Here is a 19,743-nt window from a genome sequence, read left to right as displayed (position 1 = left end):
GAATAAGACACATTATGAACAAAACCAGACCCAAAATGACAACAGGTCATTAAATAACAATAAGTATAAAAGAGACAGAAAGGAATCATAGAGTGAATAAAATCAGTGACTTTTCAGTGTCAGTTTAATATTTTAATATGTTCAGATGCTGGACTGAATCAGGATCATGAACTGTAGAACCTCCAGTCTGCGTTCCGTGTTCTGGGTGGGGTTCATGTCTAGGATCATATCTGGGATCATGTATGAAGCAGAGAACAGCAGAAAAAAGAGGAAACTCCCAGAATAAGTACTGCAGACTGACGGAAACACTGACCTCTGCTGTTCACTCTGATTATAACAACCTGCAGCTCTGCACCGACACGATGAGTTTATCACAACAGCAGGAGACAGAAATAAACAAAATGAGACACGAAATAAACAAAATGAGACACGAAATAAACAAAATGAGACACGACATAAACAAAATGAGACATGAAATAAACAAAGTGAGACAAGAAATAAACAAAAGGAGACATGAAATAAACAAAGTGAGACACGACATAAACAAAATGAGACATGAAATAAACAAAATGAGACACGAAATAAACAAAATGAGACATGAAATAAACAAAGTGAGACAAGAAATAAACAAAAGGAGACATGAAATAAACAAAATGAGACACGAAATAAACAAAATGAGACATGAAATAAACAAAATGAGACACGAAATAAACAAAATGAGACACGAAATAAACAAAATGAGACACGAAATAAACAAAGTGAGACACGACATAAACAAAATGAGACATGAAATAAACAAAATGAGACACGAAATTAACAAAATGAGACATGAAATAAACAAAGTGAGACAAGAAATAAACAAAAGGAGACATGAAATAAACAAAGTGAGACAAGAAATAAACAAAAGGAGACATGAAATAAACAAAATGAGACACGAAATAAACAAAATGAGACATGAAATAAACAAAGTGAGACACGAAATAAACAAAATGAGACATGAAATAAACAAAGTGAGACACGAAATAAACAAAGTGAGACACGAAATAAACAAAATGAGACATGAAATAAACAAAGTGAGACAAGAAATACACAAAAGGAGACATGAAATAAACAAAGTGGGACAAGAAATAAACAAAAGGAGACATGAAATAAACAAAATGAGACACGAAATAAACAAAATGAGACATGAAATAAACAAAGTGAGACACGACATAAACAAAATGAGACATGAAATAAACAAAATGAGACACGAAATAAACAAAATGAGACACGAAATAAACAAAATGAGACACGAAATAAACAAAGTGAGACACGACATAAACAAAATGAGACATGAAATAAACAAAGTGAGACAAGAAATAAACAAAAGGAGACATGAAATAAACAAAGTGAGACAAGAAATAAACAAAAGGAGACATGAAATAAACAAAATGAGACACGAAATAAACAAAATGAGACATGAAATAAACAAAGTGAGACACGAAATAAACAAAGTGAGACACGACATAAACAAAATGAGACACGAAATAAACAAAATGAGACACGAAATAAACAAAATGAGACATGAAATAAACAAAGTGAGACAAGAAATAAACAAAAGGAGACATGAAATAAACAAAGTGAGACACGAAGTAAACAAAGTGAGACATGAAATAAACAAAATGAGACACGAAATAAACAAAATGAGACATGAAATAAACAAAATGAGACATGAAATCAGCAAAATGAGACAAAAAACAAACAAAATGAGGCAAAAGCAAACAAGATGAGACAAAAACAAACAAAACAAGACAAAAAACAAACAAATGAGAAACAAAACAAAGAAAATGAGACAAAAAACGAATGAAATGAGACACAAAACAAATGAATTGAGAAAAATAAACAAAATTTGAAAGAAAACCGGCAAAAACAAATAAAATGTGAAACAAAACAAGGAAAATGAGAACAAAAACAAATAAAATGTGACACGAAACAAACAAAGCAAGACGCAAAATGACCACAAACAGACAAAATAAAACACCAAAAACAGACAAACTGTTCCTCCTGATGTTCCTTCAGCTGCTCTTTGTTCGCTTCTTCTTCTGGTTTTGATTCTTTCTCTGTTTTCTCCGTTTTCCGTGTTTTTCTGTCTTTGGAGCAGTTCTTCCTTCCAGCCAGCAGGAGGCGCCACTGCACAGCAGGAAGAAACACAAACCTCACAGTGTGTCGCCTTAAACCCACAAATATCACAAAGAATCTAGAAAAGGTTCAGTTTGTTCTCACAGAGACACCCAGCGACTCATTTCTAAATGAATTCATCTGAAACTCAACGGTTTTTATGTTATCATCCATCGCTCTCATTTTAAAACACACAAAACATCCACAAAGAGACACAACATGATCACAATTATACAATGTAGAATGTACAGCATCCACAGTCACACAGATTGTCAGAATATGAGACCAGTGAAGCAGCAAAAATAATGACAAAAAATGACAAAAATGAAACACAAAACCATGAATGAAAGACGAAAAACAAACACAGACACTAAACGACCAAAATGTAACACAAAACATCCACAATATAACACAATACAACCAAAATATGACACAAAACTACCAAATATAACACAAAACTACCACAATATGACACAAAACAACCACAAAATAACACAAAACTACCAAATATAACACAAACCAACCAAAATATGACACGAAACAACCAAAATATGACACAAAACAATCACAATATAACACAAAACTACCAAATATAACACAAAACAACCAAAATATAACACAAAACAACCTAAATATGACACAAAATTACCACAATATAACACAAAACAACCACAAAGACACACAACATGCTTGTTTCCCTGGAGTCAGTCCTTTTCATATTCTGGACTTCCTGGTTTTTCATGGTGAACAGCTGATCTATGAACCTTCAGGGGGAAACTAAGAACCTCCTGACTTCCTGTTTGATCGACTCTGAGACTCTCTGACAGGAAGTCGTCTCTAAACTAATCCACTTTGTTCCTTTAAACCAAATAAATCATCTAAATGTGTTGAGAAATCACCACGACTGGAGGCAGAACTTTGCTGTTTTATTTGACTGCTCTGATCAGAACACTGGGAGGAACATTCTCGTCACGTTTTCTCTCTACGGGTGGAACATCTTCAGGTTCTCCACAGTTCTAGGGCTCCTGATGCTGCCGGTTCCCCCTGAGGTTCCTTAGTCGGTTCTGTGGGTTCTGCTGCTGGTGTCCAGGTTCTGATGAGGTCTCTGAAGACGCTGCTGGTGGTTCAGGTTCTGGTTCTCATCAGTTCCTCCTGCTCTGTCTGCCGTCCAGCTGGAGGTTCTGCAGACCAACGCTGACCTGGTCTTCTGGGTTCTGTGGGGGTGTGGTGGGCTGGTTCTGGTTCTGGTCCTGGTGGAGACAAAGCACAGTTTAACAACCAGTTAAATGACATTTATACAATATTCAAACCCTGATGAGAACTGACAGACTTCTGGTATCACATCAGAACGTTTACGAGGACCAGACTGTAGGGAGGGCGGTAAAAGGCCGGTTAAAGGTTGGTTAAATTCCGGTTAAAGGTTGGTTAAATTCCGGTTAAAGGTTGGTTAAAGGCGGGTTAAAGGCCGGTTAAAGGTTGGTTAAAGGCCGGTTAAAGGTTGGTTAAAGGCCGGTTAAAGGTTGGTTAAAGGCGGGTTAAAGGCCGGTTAAAGGTTGGTTAAAGGCGGGTTAAAGGTTGGTTAAAGGCGGGTTAAAGGTTGGTTAAAGGCGGGTTAAAGGCCGGTTAAAGGTTGGTTAAAGGCCGGTTAAAGGCCGGTTAAAGGCCGGTTAAAGGTTGGTTAAAGGCCGGTTAAAGGCCGGTTAAAGGTTGGTTAAAGGCCGGTTAAAGGTTGATGCTAGAGGTACGGACCCGTACCCGTAGCATCTGTACTAGAGGTACGGACCCGTTAAGGTCACTGAAGAGCTGGCGCCGGTTAACTACTATTTGCTGCACATTACAGGCAGTTTATATGAATGACTTTGACGGCGAACATTGTATAATTTAACCAAAAATACACCGTCTCCTCTCACACTTTAGACATTGCAGTTTTTACGCTTTTAGACGCCATGTCTAAATTGTTTGAAGTCCAGTTCCTAGTAATTAGTTTACCGCGTTCAGTGGTGGAAGCGGCTGACGAACTCCATTGCAAATGTTCCCATATAATTTCGGACGCTAATTTACAAGATAAAGTTAAGGATGTCGAATATGAAACAAACACTCGTGAATGGTGAGGAGCAGCTCTTTAATTCGGCATGAATTAAAAAAACACAAACTCGATTTACTGTGATATTGTGAGATTTGTTTGTGGTGATGTAACTTAGCCATTCAACAGAGTCCGCTAACATTAAAGTGACTGTGACAGGGTCTGTGTTGACAGACGTAGAAAACACGTCAGGGTTTTGTTTAGGTTGTTAATATGTAATAGTCTGTCTACTTTTGAAGGTAAAAAAAATACTTGTAGTTTGCTGGCTGTTAGTTCCGCCATTTGTTTTGTTTGCTGTTTGTGCTTTATTAGAACAGGGTCACGTGAATAAAAAGTTTTGCTATTTTTAATAGTAGTGCTGATTTCAACCCCCAAATCGCTGTCCGTGAAAAAGTCAGATAATGATATTTATAAGACATTATGCATGATAGAAAAGAGAACAGCAGATGACTGACATGACAGGCTCGGCACGCAGATTCACCTCGAATCACGGAAGCGCCTTCATCACTCGGATTACCAAACCGGCTCATTAATGTTTATGTACGTCGGATTACCAGCCAATCACAAAGCGCGTTCATCAGCCGACTCATTAATATTCATGTCCGTCTCATTAATATTTATGATAAGGGAAAGTGCCGTATCCGTAGGCCACAGGCGACGGGTACGGGTCCGTATCTGTAGACACTACCTTGGTTAAAGGCCGGTTAAAGGCCGGTTAAAGGTTGGTTAAAGGCCGGTTAAAGGTTGGTGAAAGGCCGGTTAAAGGTTGGTTAAAGGTCGGTTAAAGGTCGGTTAAAGGTCGGTTAAAGGCCGGTTAAAGGCCGGTTAAAGGCCGGTTAAAGGTTGGTTAAAGGTTGGTTAAAGGCCGGTTAAAGGCCGGTTAAAGGCCGGTCAAAGGTTGGTTAAAGGTTGGTTAAAGGTTGGTTAAAGGTTGGTTAAAGGCTGGTTAAAGGCTGGTCAAAGGTTGGTCAAAGGCCGGTTAAAGGTTGGTTAAAGGTTGGTTAAAGGCCGGTTAAAGGTTGGTTAAAGGCCGGATAAAGGCCGGTTAAAGGTTGGTTAAAGGCCGGTTAAAGGCCGGTTAAAGGGCGGTTAAAGGCCGGTTAAAGGCCGGTTAAAGGTTGGTTAAAGGCTGGTTAAAGGTTGGTTAAAGGCCGGTTAAAGGCCGGTTAAAGGTTGGTTAAAGGCTGGTTAAAGGTTGGTTAAAGGCCGGTTAAAGGTTGGTTAAAGGCCGGTTAAAGGTTGGTTAAAGGCCGGTTAAAGGTTGGTTAAAGGTTGGTTAAAGGCTGGTTAAAGGTTGGTTAAAGGCCGGTTAAAGGTTGGTTAAAGGCTGGTTAAAGGCGGGTTAAAGGTTGGTTAAAGGGCGGTTAAAGGTGGCTTAAAGGCCGGTTAAAGGTTGGTTAAAGGCGGGTTAAAGGTTGGTTAAAGGCCGGTTAAAGGCCGGTTAAAGGTTGGTTAAAGGCCGGTTAAAGGTTGGTTAAACTGTAGCTGAAGTTTGGTTGAAGGGTACTAAAGATTAGTTGATGTTTCATTAAAGTTTGGATGTTGCTTTTTTACGCTGGTTAAAGGTTGGTTAAGTTGGTTAAAGTTGAGTTGAAAGTTGACTAAAGATTGGTTGATGTTTCACTAAAGTTTGGTTGAGTTTTGTTAAAAGTTCAGTTAAATTTTATTTGAAGTTTAGTTGAAGACTGATTTTCGGTTTCAGTTTGGTTGAACTTTGTTTTTATTTTTGGTTAAAACTGGTTAAAGTTTAGTTCAATTTTAGTAGAAATTTAGTTGAAGGTCGAAGATTGAAGTTTCCTTAAAGTTTGGCTGATGTTTGGTTGATTTTCGGTTACAGTTTGGTTGATTTTCGGTTACAGTTTGGTTGCGGTTTGGTTACAGTTTGGTTGAGTTTCAGTTACAGTTTGGTTGAGTTTTGGTTACAGTTTGGTTGAGTTTCAGTTACAGTTTGGTTGAGTTTTGGTTACAGTTTGGTTGAGTTTTGGTTACAGTTTGGTTGAGTTTCGGTTACAGTTTGGTTGATTTTCGGTTAGTTCGGTTGCGTGTGGACTGAAGTGGTTCCAGTACCTGCTGGTGCTGCAGCTGGCGGCTGTACTGGGCCAGAGTGGAGTAGAGGAACTGGTACTGCTCCGTAGTCTGGATCATCCCGCCCCTGCAGGACAGAACCAGTTACGCCTCAGTACAGACTTCCTGTTCAGCAGCTCTTCAGGTAAACACTCACCTGTCCAGCCTCAACTGACAGACCGTCTCCAGGACGTCCACCTGGCCGCTGTCTCTGAGCTGCTGGCAGCCGATGCTGCCAGCGATGAAGCAGCCAGTTCTGCCAATACCTGCACTAGAACCAGAACAGAACCCGTTGGAACCACAGCAGGAAATGAGACGTAGTGATGTGATGGAGGCGTCTGATTGGATCCTCTAATATCTCCAATACTCAGCAGAAACCTCAGAACCGGACTGAGCGGACCTTAGTTTATACCGACCTGCTAACATGGAACATCATGATCATAAAGGACTTGTAGTTCTAAAGATTTGTTCTACCCAAACACTGTCTTCTATCCAGGAACTAAAAGTTTTAACACAAATGTCTGACTCACAAGTTGTGCTTTCAAAGGTTTCTTTCACCTTGCTGTTTATTTTAAAAACACTTTGGTTTGTTTTTTCTCCATCTGCATCTCTTTAGTTCATGTTTAGTGATTCTGTGGCTGATTTGCATCTTTTTGTAAAAGTAGTAGTACTTTAGGTCCTCAGTTTACGGTGTTTCATGGTTATGTCAGCATCTCCCATAAATTTATGAAGAAAGTCTTATTACATCACTCTGACGTTTACAACGTTAAAACTGGTTTTGCGTGGGAAATATTTCGCAAGTGGAGGGGACAAATAGACAAGGAAGCCGGCTTTGTTTACATTTGCTGGCTGTACGTCAAATTGGATTGTGTTAGATTTGCTTTCTTTTTTGTGTTGTTTTTTGTAAACTTTTGCCCTTCATTTCTGCTCCCAGGCGTAAGTCAGACTCTTCTGATGACAGTCTACCAGTATACCAGTATACCGGTATACCAGTATACCGGTGTACCAGTATAGCATGGCAGTTAGCACTATGCTAGCGTAGATGAGTGACATACGTACTTATGTACATATGTGAGCTCCGACGTACGGCAAAAATCTCGTTACATCACACTGTAGGAACGGAATTGTGATGTAAGTTGAGACCCCCCCTGTAGTAGTATCATTACAGTTTTTCTCAGTCGCTTTGGATCATTTCTCAGATCAGAATTAAAATTCTCTAAACTTCTTGTTCAGTCTTCACATCATCGTGTCACTTGTGCACATCAAGAAAGCAGTTTCTCATTTTTTTCAACAAGTTGCAAATGCTTTGGTCCATCCATGCAAATGATTCTGTACAATTCTCTGCTATTTCCTACATTATCAATTGCTTTTGTCATGTTGATCAAAATGTATTATCATGGGTCTCTGTTGAATAGTCTCAGCTCTCACAACATTTAGGCATTAATTCATCGCTTAAGTCTTTACATGCAGAATGGTTGAACATGTTATCATAATATGTCAGGATGTTTCTATACATTTCTATACAAACACACCAATTCAGGACAGATTTAGAAAAAAAATCTAAATCTGTCCTTAATTGATTAATTGCTCCCAGGTAAATCTTGACTTTCTCTAATGAAGGGAAATGTGTGAAGGGTTAGAATTTTCTGAAATCGTTCAAAGACACAAGAGAATAAACTTCTGATGTGATGAGAATTTGTGTGTAATTCCTACAGCACTGGAAGTACAGTTCTCCCTGAGGAGATTGTCCTATGTTCACATTTCTACTTTTATTTTTTTGTTTTTTTCTTTGTGCTATGCAGCTGTTTTCCTTTCTGTATCAATAACATGGTCTGTCAAGAAATTGTAAAAACAGTAAAAGTGTAAACTGAATCTTGTCCAGTCTCTTGCAATCAATCTCCCACACACAAAGGTGTAACTTGCAACTTTCATCAAAACTTAGGTAAACCATCTTCAGCATCAGAGCCTTCCACCAGAGTAACTGTTATATTGAGAGCATGACTAAGCAGTTTGACTGTCTGGTCTGTACACAATGAAACAAGGACTTGTCATTGTGACAGCACTGGCATGTTCATTGACACAGAAATTTAATTTTGAGTGATAGACTAAGAATTTTGCACAAAAAACTGGCTTTTGCAGGTAATCCATGTTGTTTTGCTACTTGTGCGACGTGTTTTGAGAAATGCACAAACTGTTTTGAGAATTTCAATTCTGATCTGAGAAACGTACTAAAGCAATTGAGAAAAACTGTAATAAGAACCATTTATATCTTTTCTCCAGCAGTTTCCGTGGTTGGATGAACCTCTAATGAGTATCCAAAGTAGTTTAAATCAATCTACTGGACTTTAAGAAAGTTCCTTGAAGACGTTTCACCTCTCATCCAAGAGGCTTCTTCAGTTCTGGTGGTGGTTGGTGTTGCCTCAGCTTTTAAACCTCTGTGAGGTGTGTCCAGAGCTGTTATTCCAACGACCGATAGCAAAACTCATCTGACTACTCAACGATGGTGGTTGTGAGTATCGGTGGGGGTCGTTGAAATGCACAGATGTCACTGAGCCCTCGTGTGCTAATGGTGGTCATTAGCATGAGTCTGCTGAGTCGTTCTTTTGGGGAGTTTTGAAAGGACCTGATTGTAAATTGGCGAAAGATGATGAGGCAACACCAACCACCACCAGAACTGAAGAAGCCTCTTGGATGAGAGGTGAAACGTCTTCAAGGAACTTTCTTAAAGTCCAGTGGATTGATTTAAACTACTTTGTATAATCATGACCTGGATGAATGAGAACCTACACAGACAACCTCTAATGAGGTTAAAACTCGTTGATCACATTTATTTATTTCTGTCAGCTTCTTTGTTCTTCTAAATCTAACCAGAGAAGTGCTTTTGCTTAAAATGAAGTTGTTTTTTCAACAAAAATGTAAAAACTGTTTGTTAAAATTTGCCTTTTTTCAGATTTTCTTTGATCTTAAACTCATATTTTGGTGCTTCTGACTGTTATTTTATCACCAGCTGATTGATTGTTGAGCAGAACTTCCCTTCTAGAACCCCTGAGGAGCTGCTGATGAAGACCAACCTGCAGTGGACGATGACTGGACCAGGACCAGGGCCGAGGCCTGTGATTGGCTGAGGACCGGCGGGCGGTACCAGGGACTTCCTGTACGTCTCCACCTCATCCACCAGCCTCAGCAAAGGAGCGGTGCATTGTGGGATGTGGTGGTCAGGCCATGAGGTGAACCAGTAGTGTCTGACGGAGCGACGCTCTGAACCCAGCTGAAGACAGAACAGAACCTTCAGAATCATCAGGTTCCAGCGTTCTCTCTCATCCTGGATGCTTTTAAAGCAGCAAACATCCAGTAAACTTCAAACTGCCTCCATCCTGCTGCTCTGAGTCTCATTTTATGTCTCTGTGAGGTCATTTCTGTGAGTTTCGTCTAACGTTGGGCAGGTTTTCATCTTTATGGTCATGATCTGCTTTGGTTGTTCTCTCTAACATTAGTGAGTGTGTTTTGTTTTTCTATTCTTTGTGGACATTCGTTGAACATTTGCTCCATTTGCTTTTCGTTCTGTGTCTCATTCAGGCTGTTTTTCTTCCTGATCTGGGATGTTTCATGATCAACATTTAGTTCAGATTCCTCCTGCAGATGAAGATGAACCAGCAGCAGATGACTGAGAGGAACCAGTTCTTGTTCTGTTCATGAATCTGAACGTTTTAAAGCAGAACCAGCTGACTGTGACTGACGTCTCATTTTGGTTATTGTGTGTGATTCATGTTGCATCTCTTTCCAGTAATCTTGTGTCTTCAGCAGTAATTTTCTGACTCCTTTCAATTGTTGTGTGGAACTTTGGTTAGTTTTTTGTCTATCTTTGCGTCCCTTCGTGGTATCTCGTGTCTTGTTTTGGTAATTTGGTGTAATTGGGATTTGACCTACATTTTGGACTGGTTTTGGACTGCTTCTAGGTTGGGTTTTGAACTGGTTAGGGGGTGGTTCTGGACTTACATTTGGACTGGTTTTGGACTGGTTTGAGTCCAGTTACGGGTCTTAGGCTGGTTTTAAAGTTGGTCTTGGATGCAAACTTGAACTTAATTTTGGGTTGGGTTTGGGCTGATTTTGGTCTGGTTTGGAGCTGGTTCTTTACTGGTTTGGGACTTGGTTTCAACTTGGTTTGTGACTGGTTCTGGGCTAGGTCTTGGATTGGTTTGGGGGTGGTTCTGGACTTACATTTGGACTGATTTTGGACTGGTTTGGTGCTGGTCTTGGATTGGTTTTGGGCGTAGTTTTGAACTTGGTTTTGGACTGGTTCTAGATTGGCTTTTGGACTGGTTCTGGGTTTGGTTTTGGACTGGTTCTAGATTAGGTTTTGGACTGGTTCTAGATTGGCTTTTGGACTGGTTCTAGGTTTGGTTTTGGACTGGTTCTAAGTTTGGTTTTGGACTGGTTCTAGGTTTGGTTTTGGACTGTTCTAGGTTTGGTTTTGGACTGGTTCTAGGTTGGGTTTTGGACTGGTTCTAAGTTTGGTTTTGGACTGGTTCTAGGTTTGGTTTTGGACTGGTTCTGGGTTGGGTTTTGGACTGGTTCTAGGCTGGGTTTTGGACTGGTTCTAAGTTTGGTTTTGGACTGGTTCTAGGCTGGGTTTTGGACTGGTTCTGGGCTGGGTTTTGGTCTGGTTCTAGGCTGGGTTTTGGACTGGTTCTAGGTTGGGTTTTGGACTGGTTCTAGGTTGGGTTTTGGACTGGTTCTAGGTTGGATTTTGGACTGGTTCTAGGCTGGGTTTTGGACTGGTTCTATGTTGGGTTTTGGACTGGTTCTAGGTTGGGTTTTGGACTGGTTCTAGGTTGGGTTTTGGACTGGTTCTAGGTTTGGTTTTGGGGCCAGTTTTGGGCTTTGTGCTGGTTTTAAATTTGGTCTTGGACGTGAGTTTGAACATTGTTTAAAACCTAAACTTAATTTTGGGTTGGGTTTGGGCTGATTTTGGTCTGGTTTGGTTGGTTTCTGTCTTCTTTTGCACCTCTCTGCAGTAAGTCAGTGTTATTTTAGTCTACTGTTGGGTTTCTTTGTTGTCGTTTTTTGAAAGTCTATAATTGAACATTTGAGTAAAAAAGTAAAAACACATTGCTGTGTATGTTGTTCATTCTACACTCTGAGGATTCAAACGTTCGTCTGTCCGACAGCGCTGATGTTTCAGGTTCTCTGTACCTGGATCTCCATATCGGTAACGGTGAATCCGTCCTTCTCTTGGACGTCTTTCAATCTGAGGAGGAACCGGCCGAATCGACTCGTCTCTTCTTCGTCTTCCTCCCTTTGGCTCAGCTCCTCCTCCTGGTCCTCGTCCTCCTCCATCACCCTCTTCGTCCCATCCGTCAGCTGAGGCCAGTAAACCTCACATTTCTGTAAAAACACCTGGATGTTAGATGAATCCCTCACCAGTAGAAGAAGCAGACTGGAGATGTGTGGTCACCTCGTTGTTCTCCTTGAGTCTGGTCACCATGACGATGATGCTGCTCCTCTCCTGCCACACCATATCCCAGAAGTCACCCACAGTGTGGACCATCGGCCCCTGGGTGGCGATGTAGGACCTGGGAGAACCTCTGTAGCCCTGCAGGACAAACAGGAAGAAGAAGACTTGATTTGCAAGTGTTTTAGACTTAGCTTTTGACTGGTTTGGGACTTTTTGGACTTAGTTTTAGACATTTTTTTTTTTACTGTGATTAACTTGGCTCTAGATCTGGTTTGTAGATGGTTTCAGATTTGGTTTAGGAGTTTTTCATTTTGGTCTGGTTTTAGACGTGGTTTTAGGCAGGTGTAAGACGTGGTTTTGGACTGGTAATGAACTAGATTTGTGGTATATTTCGGTCTGGCTTTAGGCTCTGCTTCACTTGGTTGTAGACATGGTTTGGTTTTGTCTCAGTGGCAGCAGCAGGTCCTCCCAGTTTCCTCCTGGTAGATCCTGAGGTGTTCTCAGGCCAGATGAGATTTGTGATCCCTGCAGAGTTCTTGTCTCCTTCTGGCTGAAACTGTCCAGAGGAGTGAAGATCCTGAGCAGATGTTGAACCGACTCAGCTGACTCTACTTCATGGTGATATCTGAGTATCTCTGATCTGATGAAAATAAAGAGTCTCACCGAGGTTCTGAGGTTTTTGTCCTACAACTACAAAGCTCTTGATTGGCTCTGATCCTTCATGGCTGCATCAGTCTGCAGACTCAGCAGCAGATCACAGAGAGTTTCACTTCTGATCAGCTGACGAACAAAAAGCTGAGTTTTGCATTCTGACCACTTTCATGGTATTGTTTAGTTTCCCAGGTCAAACGGATGTAAAGCAGAAAATAACTGTCACCACAGTTTCACCCCTCCACATCTAAAACCTCCCACGCCCTCCGCCTCCTAAAACCGCTGAGGTCATCACGAAGAGCCGCCCAGCGTCCAATCAGCAGCCACCTTCGGCCGATCTGCAGAACACAGCAGGTGTGTTGGTTGAAATGTCAGCAGGTCAGATTCTGACTGGTGGGGGGTCGGGGGAGGGGCCGGGTGAGTCAGGGACGTGTAACTTCCTCCCTCACTTCCTGTGGTTTTCCTGGTTGTCAGAGTCTCACGGCGTCAAACCGACACTCTGATCTGACGCCCACGCACACAGTCAGAACCGACACTTTCTGTTTAATAAACCTCACCGACACTGCAGGCAGTGGAACGGGCTGGAGCTGGTTCTTGACTGGTTCTGTACTGGGTTTAAACTGGTTCTGGCCTGGTTCTGGACTGGTTCTAGACTGGGTTTAGACTGGTACTAGATTGGATTTAGACTGGTTCTGGACTGGTTCTAGACTGGGTTTAGACTGGTTCTAGACTGGATTTAGACTGGTTATAGACAGGTTTTAGAATGGTTCTGGACTGGTTCCAGACTGGTTTTAGACTGGTTATAGACTGGTTCTGGACTTGGTTTAAGACATGTTTATGGGTTGGGTTTAGGTTGGTGTTGGTCTAGACTTGGTTTAAGTCTTTAAAATTGTTATGGATTAATTCTGGTCAAGTTTTGGACTGGTTTGGGGCTGGTTCTTTACTGGTTTGGGGCTGGTTTTTTACTGGTTTGGGGCTGGTTCTTTACTGGTTTGGAGCTTGTTTTTCAATTTGGTTTGTGACTGGTTCTGGGCTTGGTTCTGGATTGGTTTGAGGGTGGTTCTGGGCTTACATTTGGACTGGTATTGGACTGGTTTGGTGTCAGTTTTGGATTGGTTTTAGGCTTAGTTTTGAACTTGGTTTTGGACTGGTTCTAGGTTTGGTTCTGGACTGGTTTGGGACCAGTTTTGGGCTTTGTGCTGGTTTTAAACCTGGTCTTGGATGTGATTTTGAACTTTGTTTTAAACTTAAACTTAACCTTGTGGTGGGTTTAGTCTGGCTTTGGTCCAGTTTTACACTCAGGTTTGGACTTTGATTTAGAAACAACGAATCTTTAGTTCTGAAACTGGTGACTCGGTCTGAAGCTCCGCCTCACCCTGATGTAGTTGGCGTTGATGTAGCGGTCGGGCCCCGCCTCTTCCTCCAGGCTCCTCAGAACCACCCGGCTCTCTGGGTCTAAACAGGAAACAACAACAATAAGCAGCAGTAAAAACAACCAGAAGAAGAAGATTTCTGCTGAGCAGCAGCTCACTGACTGGGCAGGATGGTTTTATATCGATCCTTCATGGTGTGTCCGGGAACATCCAGCTCAGTAGCGCTCACGAAGTTTGGAGGGATTTTCTGTTGAGGAAACAGGGACGGACTGAACGTTAAAACAAACACACCTCATAGCATTATTAGAAACAACAGTCTGTTCATGATATGGATGATTTACAGTGAACTTTACAGCAGTTAGACGACAATAAATTAACACGTCTCACTGGTTTATATTTACAGGTAAAGATCATTTATCAAACGTAAAACATGCCCTCTTTTAAAGTTAAAAAACAGATTCAAAAGATGTTTTGATGATGAAATTATACTCAGTAATAAAGAGTACCTGGTAGTTACAGTCATGAACTAAAGTTTCCATCCACTGTGAAGTCTATATTTATCATGTTAGCCTTTAGTTTCCAATGACTCCTAGAACTTTGAATCTATGATGAAATCATTGAAACATGAATCTTTGTCACAAAAAAATCATGGATTTTGGTTCTTTACAGATTTATGAAAGGTTTGCTGGAAAAATGACAAAATCTGCTGGATCAGAAATATACATACATCACCTTGAACGATCACTCCAGATGATGTAGAAAGTTGTGTTAATCAAATTGAATTTTTAAGATCGACTACAGCTGCTGACTCCTCTGATCCAGTTTAAATAGAACCATTAGATCCACTCATTAGACTCAAACTCTACAGGGGCAAAGTCTGAGGAGCTCAGCAAAGATCTGAAGGAGAAAATCATTGACTGGAACCAGTCAGAAAGTCACTTGGAGCCAATTGAAAGCAGCTTCAGATCCAGAATCATCTGTCAGAATAAAATTCATTGTCCAGGTGTGTTACTGCCACCATCAGGAAGAAAACACAAACTACCACCTGCTGCTGAGAGACCATTGGTCAGGATGGTCAAGAGTCAAGCAGGAACCATCAGAAAGCAGGTCTGGATGAAGGAGAAGCTGCTAGAACACAACTGTCAGTGTCCACAGGGTTCTAGAGGATCCATGAAGAAGGAAGTTCTTCCTCTAGAAGCAGAACCTTAAAGCTCCACTCATCACATGGACAAAGTAAAGGTTCTGGAGGAAAGTTCTGTGGTCAGATGGAACAAGAACTGAAGGTGAGGCCTTTAACCCCAAGAACACCAAACCTACCATCAAGCATGGAGGTGGCAGTATCATGCTCTGAAGAACTGGAGCTTCACGCAAAGTAAATGGAATAATGAAGAAGGTGGATCACCTCCATGTTCTTCAGGAGAACCTAAAACCATCAGCAGAAGGTTGATCTTGGACACAGTTGGATGTTTCAACCAGACAATGAGCCCAAACACACATCAGACGTGGTACAGAAATGGTTCCATCAGGCTGGAATGAAGGTTCTAGAATGAAGGCTCGAGAAAGAAGGTTTTAGACTGGTCTCCTCAAAGTCCTGACTTAGACCCATCAAGAGCCTGTGGACTGATGAAGAAGCACCAGAACTGATGCAGTTCCATTAAATTTGTCATCTTTCTGCCTCAGACTTGAGTCAGTTAAATTGATAGTGTAATGATACCGACACCTCCATGCCTGATGGTTGGTATAGAGTCCAGAGGAGTCACAGATAAACCACAAGAACCAAAGTGAGAAGGAAATGGACAAACTTGCCCAAATATTAGTTTTATTGCACTTATATTTTATATTCATAAAATTTCCAGAAAACTTTTAATAAATCCATAAAGAACCAAAGCTCAGGACTGTTTTTGTGGCAGAGATTCATGTTTCAATGATTCCATCATAAGTTCAGAGTTCTAGGAGTCACTGGAAACTGAAGACAAACATGATAGAGATGGACTTTATAGGAGATGGAAGCTTTAGTTCATGACTGTATATATGGTAATAAAGTGTACTGTGTACTATGTAGTAACAGTACCTGGTACTCTACGTTCAGGGTGCGGTCACAGTACCTGGTACTCTACATTCAGGGTGCTGATGTCGGTGGACGCCTCTTGCAGCAGGTCGTGGGTCAGCGGTCGTGTTGACGTGTGTAGCAGCTGAAGCCACACCTCCTTAGGGGTGGTGACAGAACAGACAGACTCCGCCCCCAAGCTACTCACGTCCAATAGCAGCGACAGGTTGGAGCCTCGCCTACAAATCAAAGATATTTTTAACAGACGACGTGAATGTATGAAGATTCTTCAGAACATTTCTGGAACAAGAAGAAGTTTTGAAAAAACCGGACAGAATCATCAGAAACACGTTTTTAGATGTTCTGCAAAGTAAAGACGTTTTTGATGCTGAGGATGTTTTTATTAAGTGATATTCTTTTAAAGTTGTACGTATGAACATGGAGTTAGCCCTAAATCACCCACCTCTCCTGGAGACGGACCACCGAGGCTTTCCGAGGAGGCGTGGTCATCGGAGGCGGCGTCACTGGATCCTCAGCAGGAGGCGACGATGAGTGTAGGGCTGACATGGTGTTTGATTCTGTGTTTGAGTCGGTTTAGCCGCTCATCGCTGCTCTGCAGACAGAAAACAAACATCTATCATATCATATACATACACACAGGAGGTTCTTGGCTTACGGCCGTTGATATGTCGGAACTGGTTACGAGCAATACATCGTCCTATCAGACGGCTTTGTTTCCATTCTCTGGTTGTACTCCACTTTGGATTGTGCTACATTCACGAACTTTTTGTCCTTCATTATGGCTCCCAGCATAAGTCAGACTCTTCTGATGCTGGAAGAAAAGGAAAGCCATCTCCATGGAAGTGAAATTAGAATAAAATACTGGGAACATGACTTTTCTGAAGAACTGATCGCTAGTAGACTGTAGATTCTTGGTAAAGTTCAGGATACTAGGCTGCCAGTACAGTCTACTATCCTGAACTTTACCAGGGATCTACAGTCTACATATCTACACTCAAAAGTTTGGGCTCATCCAGACAATTCCATGTTCTCCATGAAAACTCCCACTTTTATCCATGTGCTAACATAACTGCACAAGGGTTTTCTAATCATCAATGAGCCTTTCAGCACCATTAGCTAACACAATTGTAGCATTAGAACACAGGAGTGATGGTTGCTGGAAATGTTCCTCTGTACCCCTATGGAGATATTCCATTAAAAACCAGCTGTTTCCAGCTAGAATACTCATTTACCACATTAACAATGCCTACACTGGATTTATCATTCATTTAATGCTATCTTGACTGAAAAAATCAGGACATTTCTAAGTGACCCCAAACTTTTGAACGGTGGTGTATATCATCATCATATTTAGTGTTAAAAGTGTCAGTAAACTTGAGAATTCAACCAAAACTTCCTGCTAAATGGTGCCACGTTTCTCCACAACACCGGATCCTGAGCATGTCTGAACTCTTTAAATGCTGAATGAGCTTCTGGACGTTTGAGGTAATAATTCTAAAACTTAAGGAGGCTCAATCTAGCTAGTATTTTAATCCATGATATAATCCCGTCTGAGCTCCTCATATCCAGGTACACTGTACAAAACATCTGTAGTCAAAAACAACTTTCCCTTTTTATTCACAGACTACGTTTATATGCCATTAATATTCGGGTTAAGGTCAATATTCTGGTTTCTGAAACATTTGGAATAACCCGTTTCCATGCCTAAACAGACAGAGTTACTCCTGTTTACATGATCAGCGTAATCAATTGGGATGTTCCCATCCAAACCGGGACGCACAGACAACGTCATGATGCAAATTGCATCATTTCCGTTTCTTCTTCTTGTACCCAAAGACAGAAACAACAACAGCAGCAGCATCGGCAACGTCTCTGTCTCTTTCTCTTTCTCTGTCTCTTGTCTCTTTCACAATGCTAATACAGTAGTCCGTTTCCTCCTCGCTCCAAAAGTGTGGCGCTATGCTGCTGTGTGTGGGCTTCTCCATGTCTGTTTACCTCTCCTTGTGTATTTCCGGCGGGTTGTGTGCCAGACGCGGCATACAAATAGTTGCCGTACTCAAAAGACCAAGATTCCTTTCAGATGAAACATGCGCAGAACGCAAATTAATGTTTCTTTCTATGGGGATATTCCGATGCATGTTTATATGACGAGATATTGGGGTTAGGAAAGGAGTAACCCAGGGGTCTTATTCGGGTTTTCAAAAACCGGAATATGAGCATATTTGGGTTTTTGCGGGTGTTTACATGGCCGTACGCAACTGGGTTATTGCTAATATTCCGGTTAAGAAAGGGTTATTGACTGCATATAAACGTAGTCACAGATTCGTTTTCTGCTTTTTACAGCACAAAAATCTGAATACAATAACCCAAAATAAAAGGCTGTGAATTTACACATGTAGTGAAAAAACTGCAACTATGAAGAACACAAAATGCCCTCTTAAAAAAAAAAGAAAATTAGATTATTTTGGGTATTTCTTCCCCTTCTTTGTTCTTAAACAAAGTCATTGCTATCCCTTCCTCACCCAACCAGTCGAGGCAGATATCCACCTTCCCAGAGCCTGGTCCTGTCAGAGGTTTTTTTGGTTTGTTCCCACTGCCGCTCATAGAGAATCCAAAGGCAAGTTTGGATTGTCGGGTTTTCTGTTCTCTGTAATTCTAATGATGCTGAGCTGTGAATCAGTGCGATATAAATGAAATCAAACTAAATTTAGTTGAATTAAAAACACAGTTTTAGCTCTGAGCTAAACCAACATGCTGCTATATGACCCTAAAGCCAACCAGAAGCCTGACACAAACAGTTACCTGTTCAGGTAACCAGCAGCACACACACACACACACACACACACACACACACTTCTAAAATCATGAATTAACTAACTGTGGATAATCACATTTTTTGGAATGTGAGTTCAGTTTCACTGCCCACACCCAAACCTGATGACCTCCAGACCTGTTCAATCCAGAAATCACTTCAATAGAACCTGTCTGACAGAACAAAGTCAGCCACAAGATCTGAAGAAGATTGCAATGAAATGATCCAAAGAGATTCAAGAACAACTGACGTCTATCAGTCTGGAAAGGGTTCAAAGCCATTTCTAAAGCTTTAGGACTCCAGAGAACCACGATGAAAGACATCCACAGATGGAGAAACATAGAACAGTGGAGAACCTTCACTACCAACATTACCCCAAGAACACAGAGACGGGTCATCCAGGACGTCACAGACGAACCCAGGAGAGCATCTAAAGACCTGTAGGCCTCCCTGGCCTCAGTTAAGGTCAGAGTTCATGACTCAACAATAAGGAAGAGATGGGCAGAAATGGATCCATGGCAGAGTTCCAAGGAGAAAACCACTGCTGACCAAAAAGAACATAAAGGAAACAAACATCTGGATGATCCCCAAGACTTCTGAGAGAAAATTCTACGGACTGATGAGATGAAGGTTGAACTTTCTGGATGGTGTGTGTCTGGTTCCATCTGGAAAAAGAACATCTTCAACAGTCCAACATGGTGGTAGTGTGATGGTCTGAGGACCTGGACGACTTGCTGTGGTTGATGGAACCATGAATTCTGATCTCTAGCAGAACATCCTGAAGGAGAACGTTCCACCATCAGTTCCTGACCTCCAGCTGAAGCTCATTGGGTTCTGTTGCAGAACAACGATCCCAAACACTCCAGCAAGTCGACTTCTGAACGGATTAAAGAAAGTAAATGAAGTTTCTGGAGCAGCCGAGTCAAAGTCTGGACCTGAACCTGACTGGAATGCTGGCAGGACCTAAAAAAGGAAGTTCATGCTGGAAAACCCTCCAGTGCTGCTGAATTAGAACCATTCTGTAGAGAAGAGTGGACCAGAACATCTCCACAGAGATGAGAAAGACTCACTGTTAGTTCT

The 19,743-nt window shown here is 41.4% G+C and overlaps 1 protein-coding gene across 5 annotated transcripts in view; it reads right to left on the bottom strand.

Moving 5' to 3' along the window:
* Positions 1-3,062: 3,062 nt before the first annotated feature.
* Positions 3,063-19,743, bottom strand: part of LOC110964211 (protein tyrosine phosphatase non-receptor type 7) — a 24,644-nt gene continuing 7,963 nt past the window's right edge. For 3 of the 5 annotated variants that reach the window (XM_022212866.2, XM_051949869.1, XM_022212867.2), the window contains exons 2-11: positions 16,294-16,443; positions 15,889-16,069; positions 13,946-14,030; positions 13,786-13,865; positions 11,760-11,897; positions 11,498-11,689; positions 9,376-9,572; positions 6,462-6,575; positions 6,308-6,392; positions 3,063-3,407 (exon numbers count right to left, since the gene is read on the bottom strand). In XM_022212866.2, coding sequence (XP_022068558.2) covers positions 3,300-3,407; positions 6,308-6,392; positions 6,462-6,575; positions 9,376-9,572; positions 11,498-11,689; positions 11,760-11,897; positions 13,786-13,865; positions 13,946-14,030; positions 15,889-16,069; positions 16,294-16,397 — 1,284 coding nt within the window. In that variant the 5' untranslated portion in view covers positions 16,398-16,443 and the 3' untranslated portion in view covers positions 3,063-3,299. The remainder of the gene's footprint in view (positions 3,408-6,307; positions 6,393-6,461; positions 6,576-9,375; positions 9,573-11,497; positions 11,690-11,759; positions 11,898-13,785; positions 13,866-13,945; positions 14,031-15,888; positions 16,070-16,293; positions 16,444-19,743) is intronic. The other 2 variants (XM_051949868.1, XM_051949867.1) reach the window with 1 other exon arrangement.

The sequence above is a fragment of the Acanthochromis polyacanthus genome, chromosome 6, assembly GCF_021347895.1.
Source record: "Acanthochromis polyacanthus isolate Apoly-LR-REF ecotype Palm Island chromosome 6, KAUST_Apoly_ChrSc, whole genome shotgun sequence".
Taxonomy (NCBI): domain Eukaryota; kingdom Metazoa; phylum Chordata; class Actinopteri; family Pomacentridae; genus Acanthochromis; species Acanthochromis polyacanthus.
This window is presented reverse-complemented; position numbering and strand designations above follow the sequence as displayed.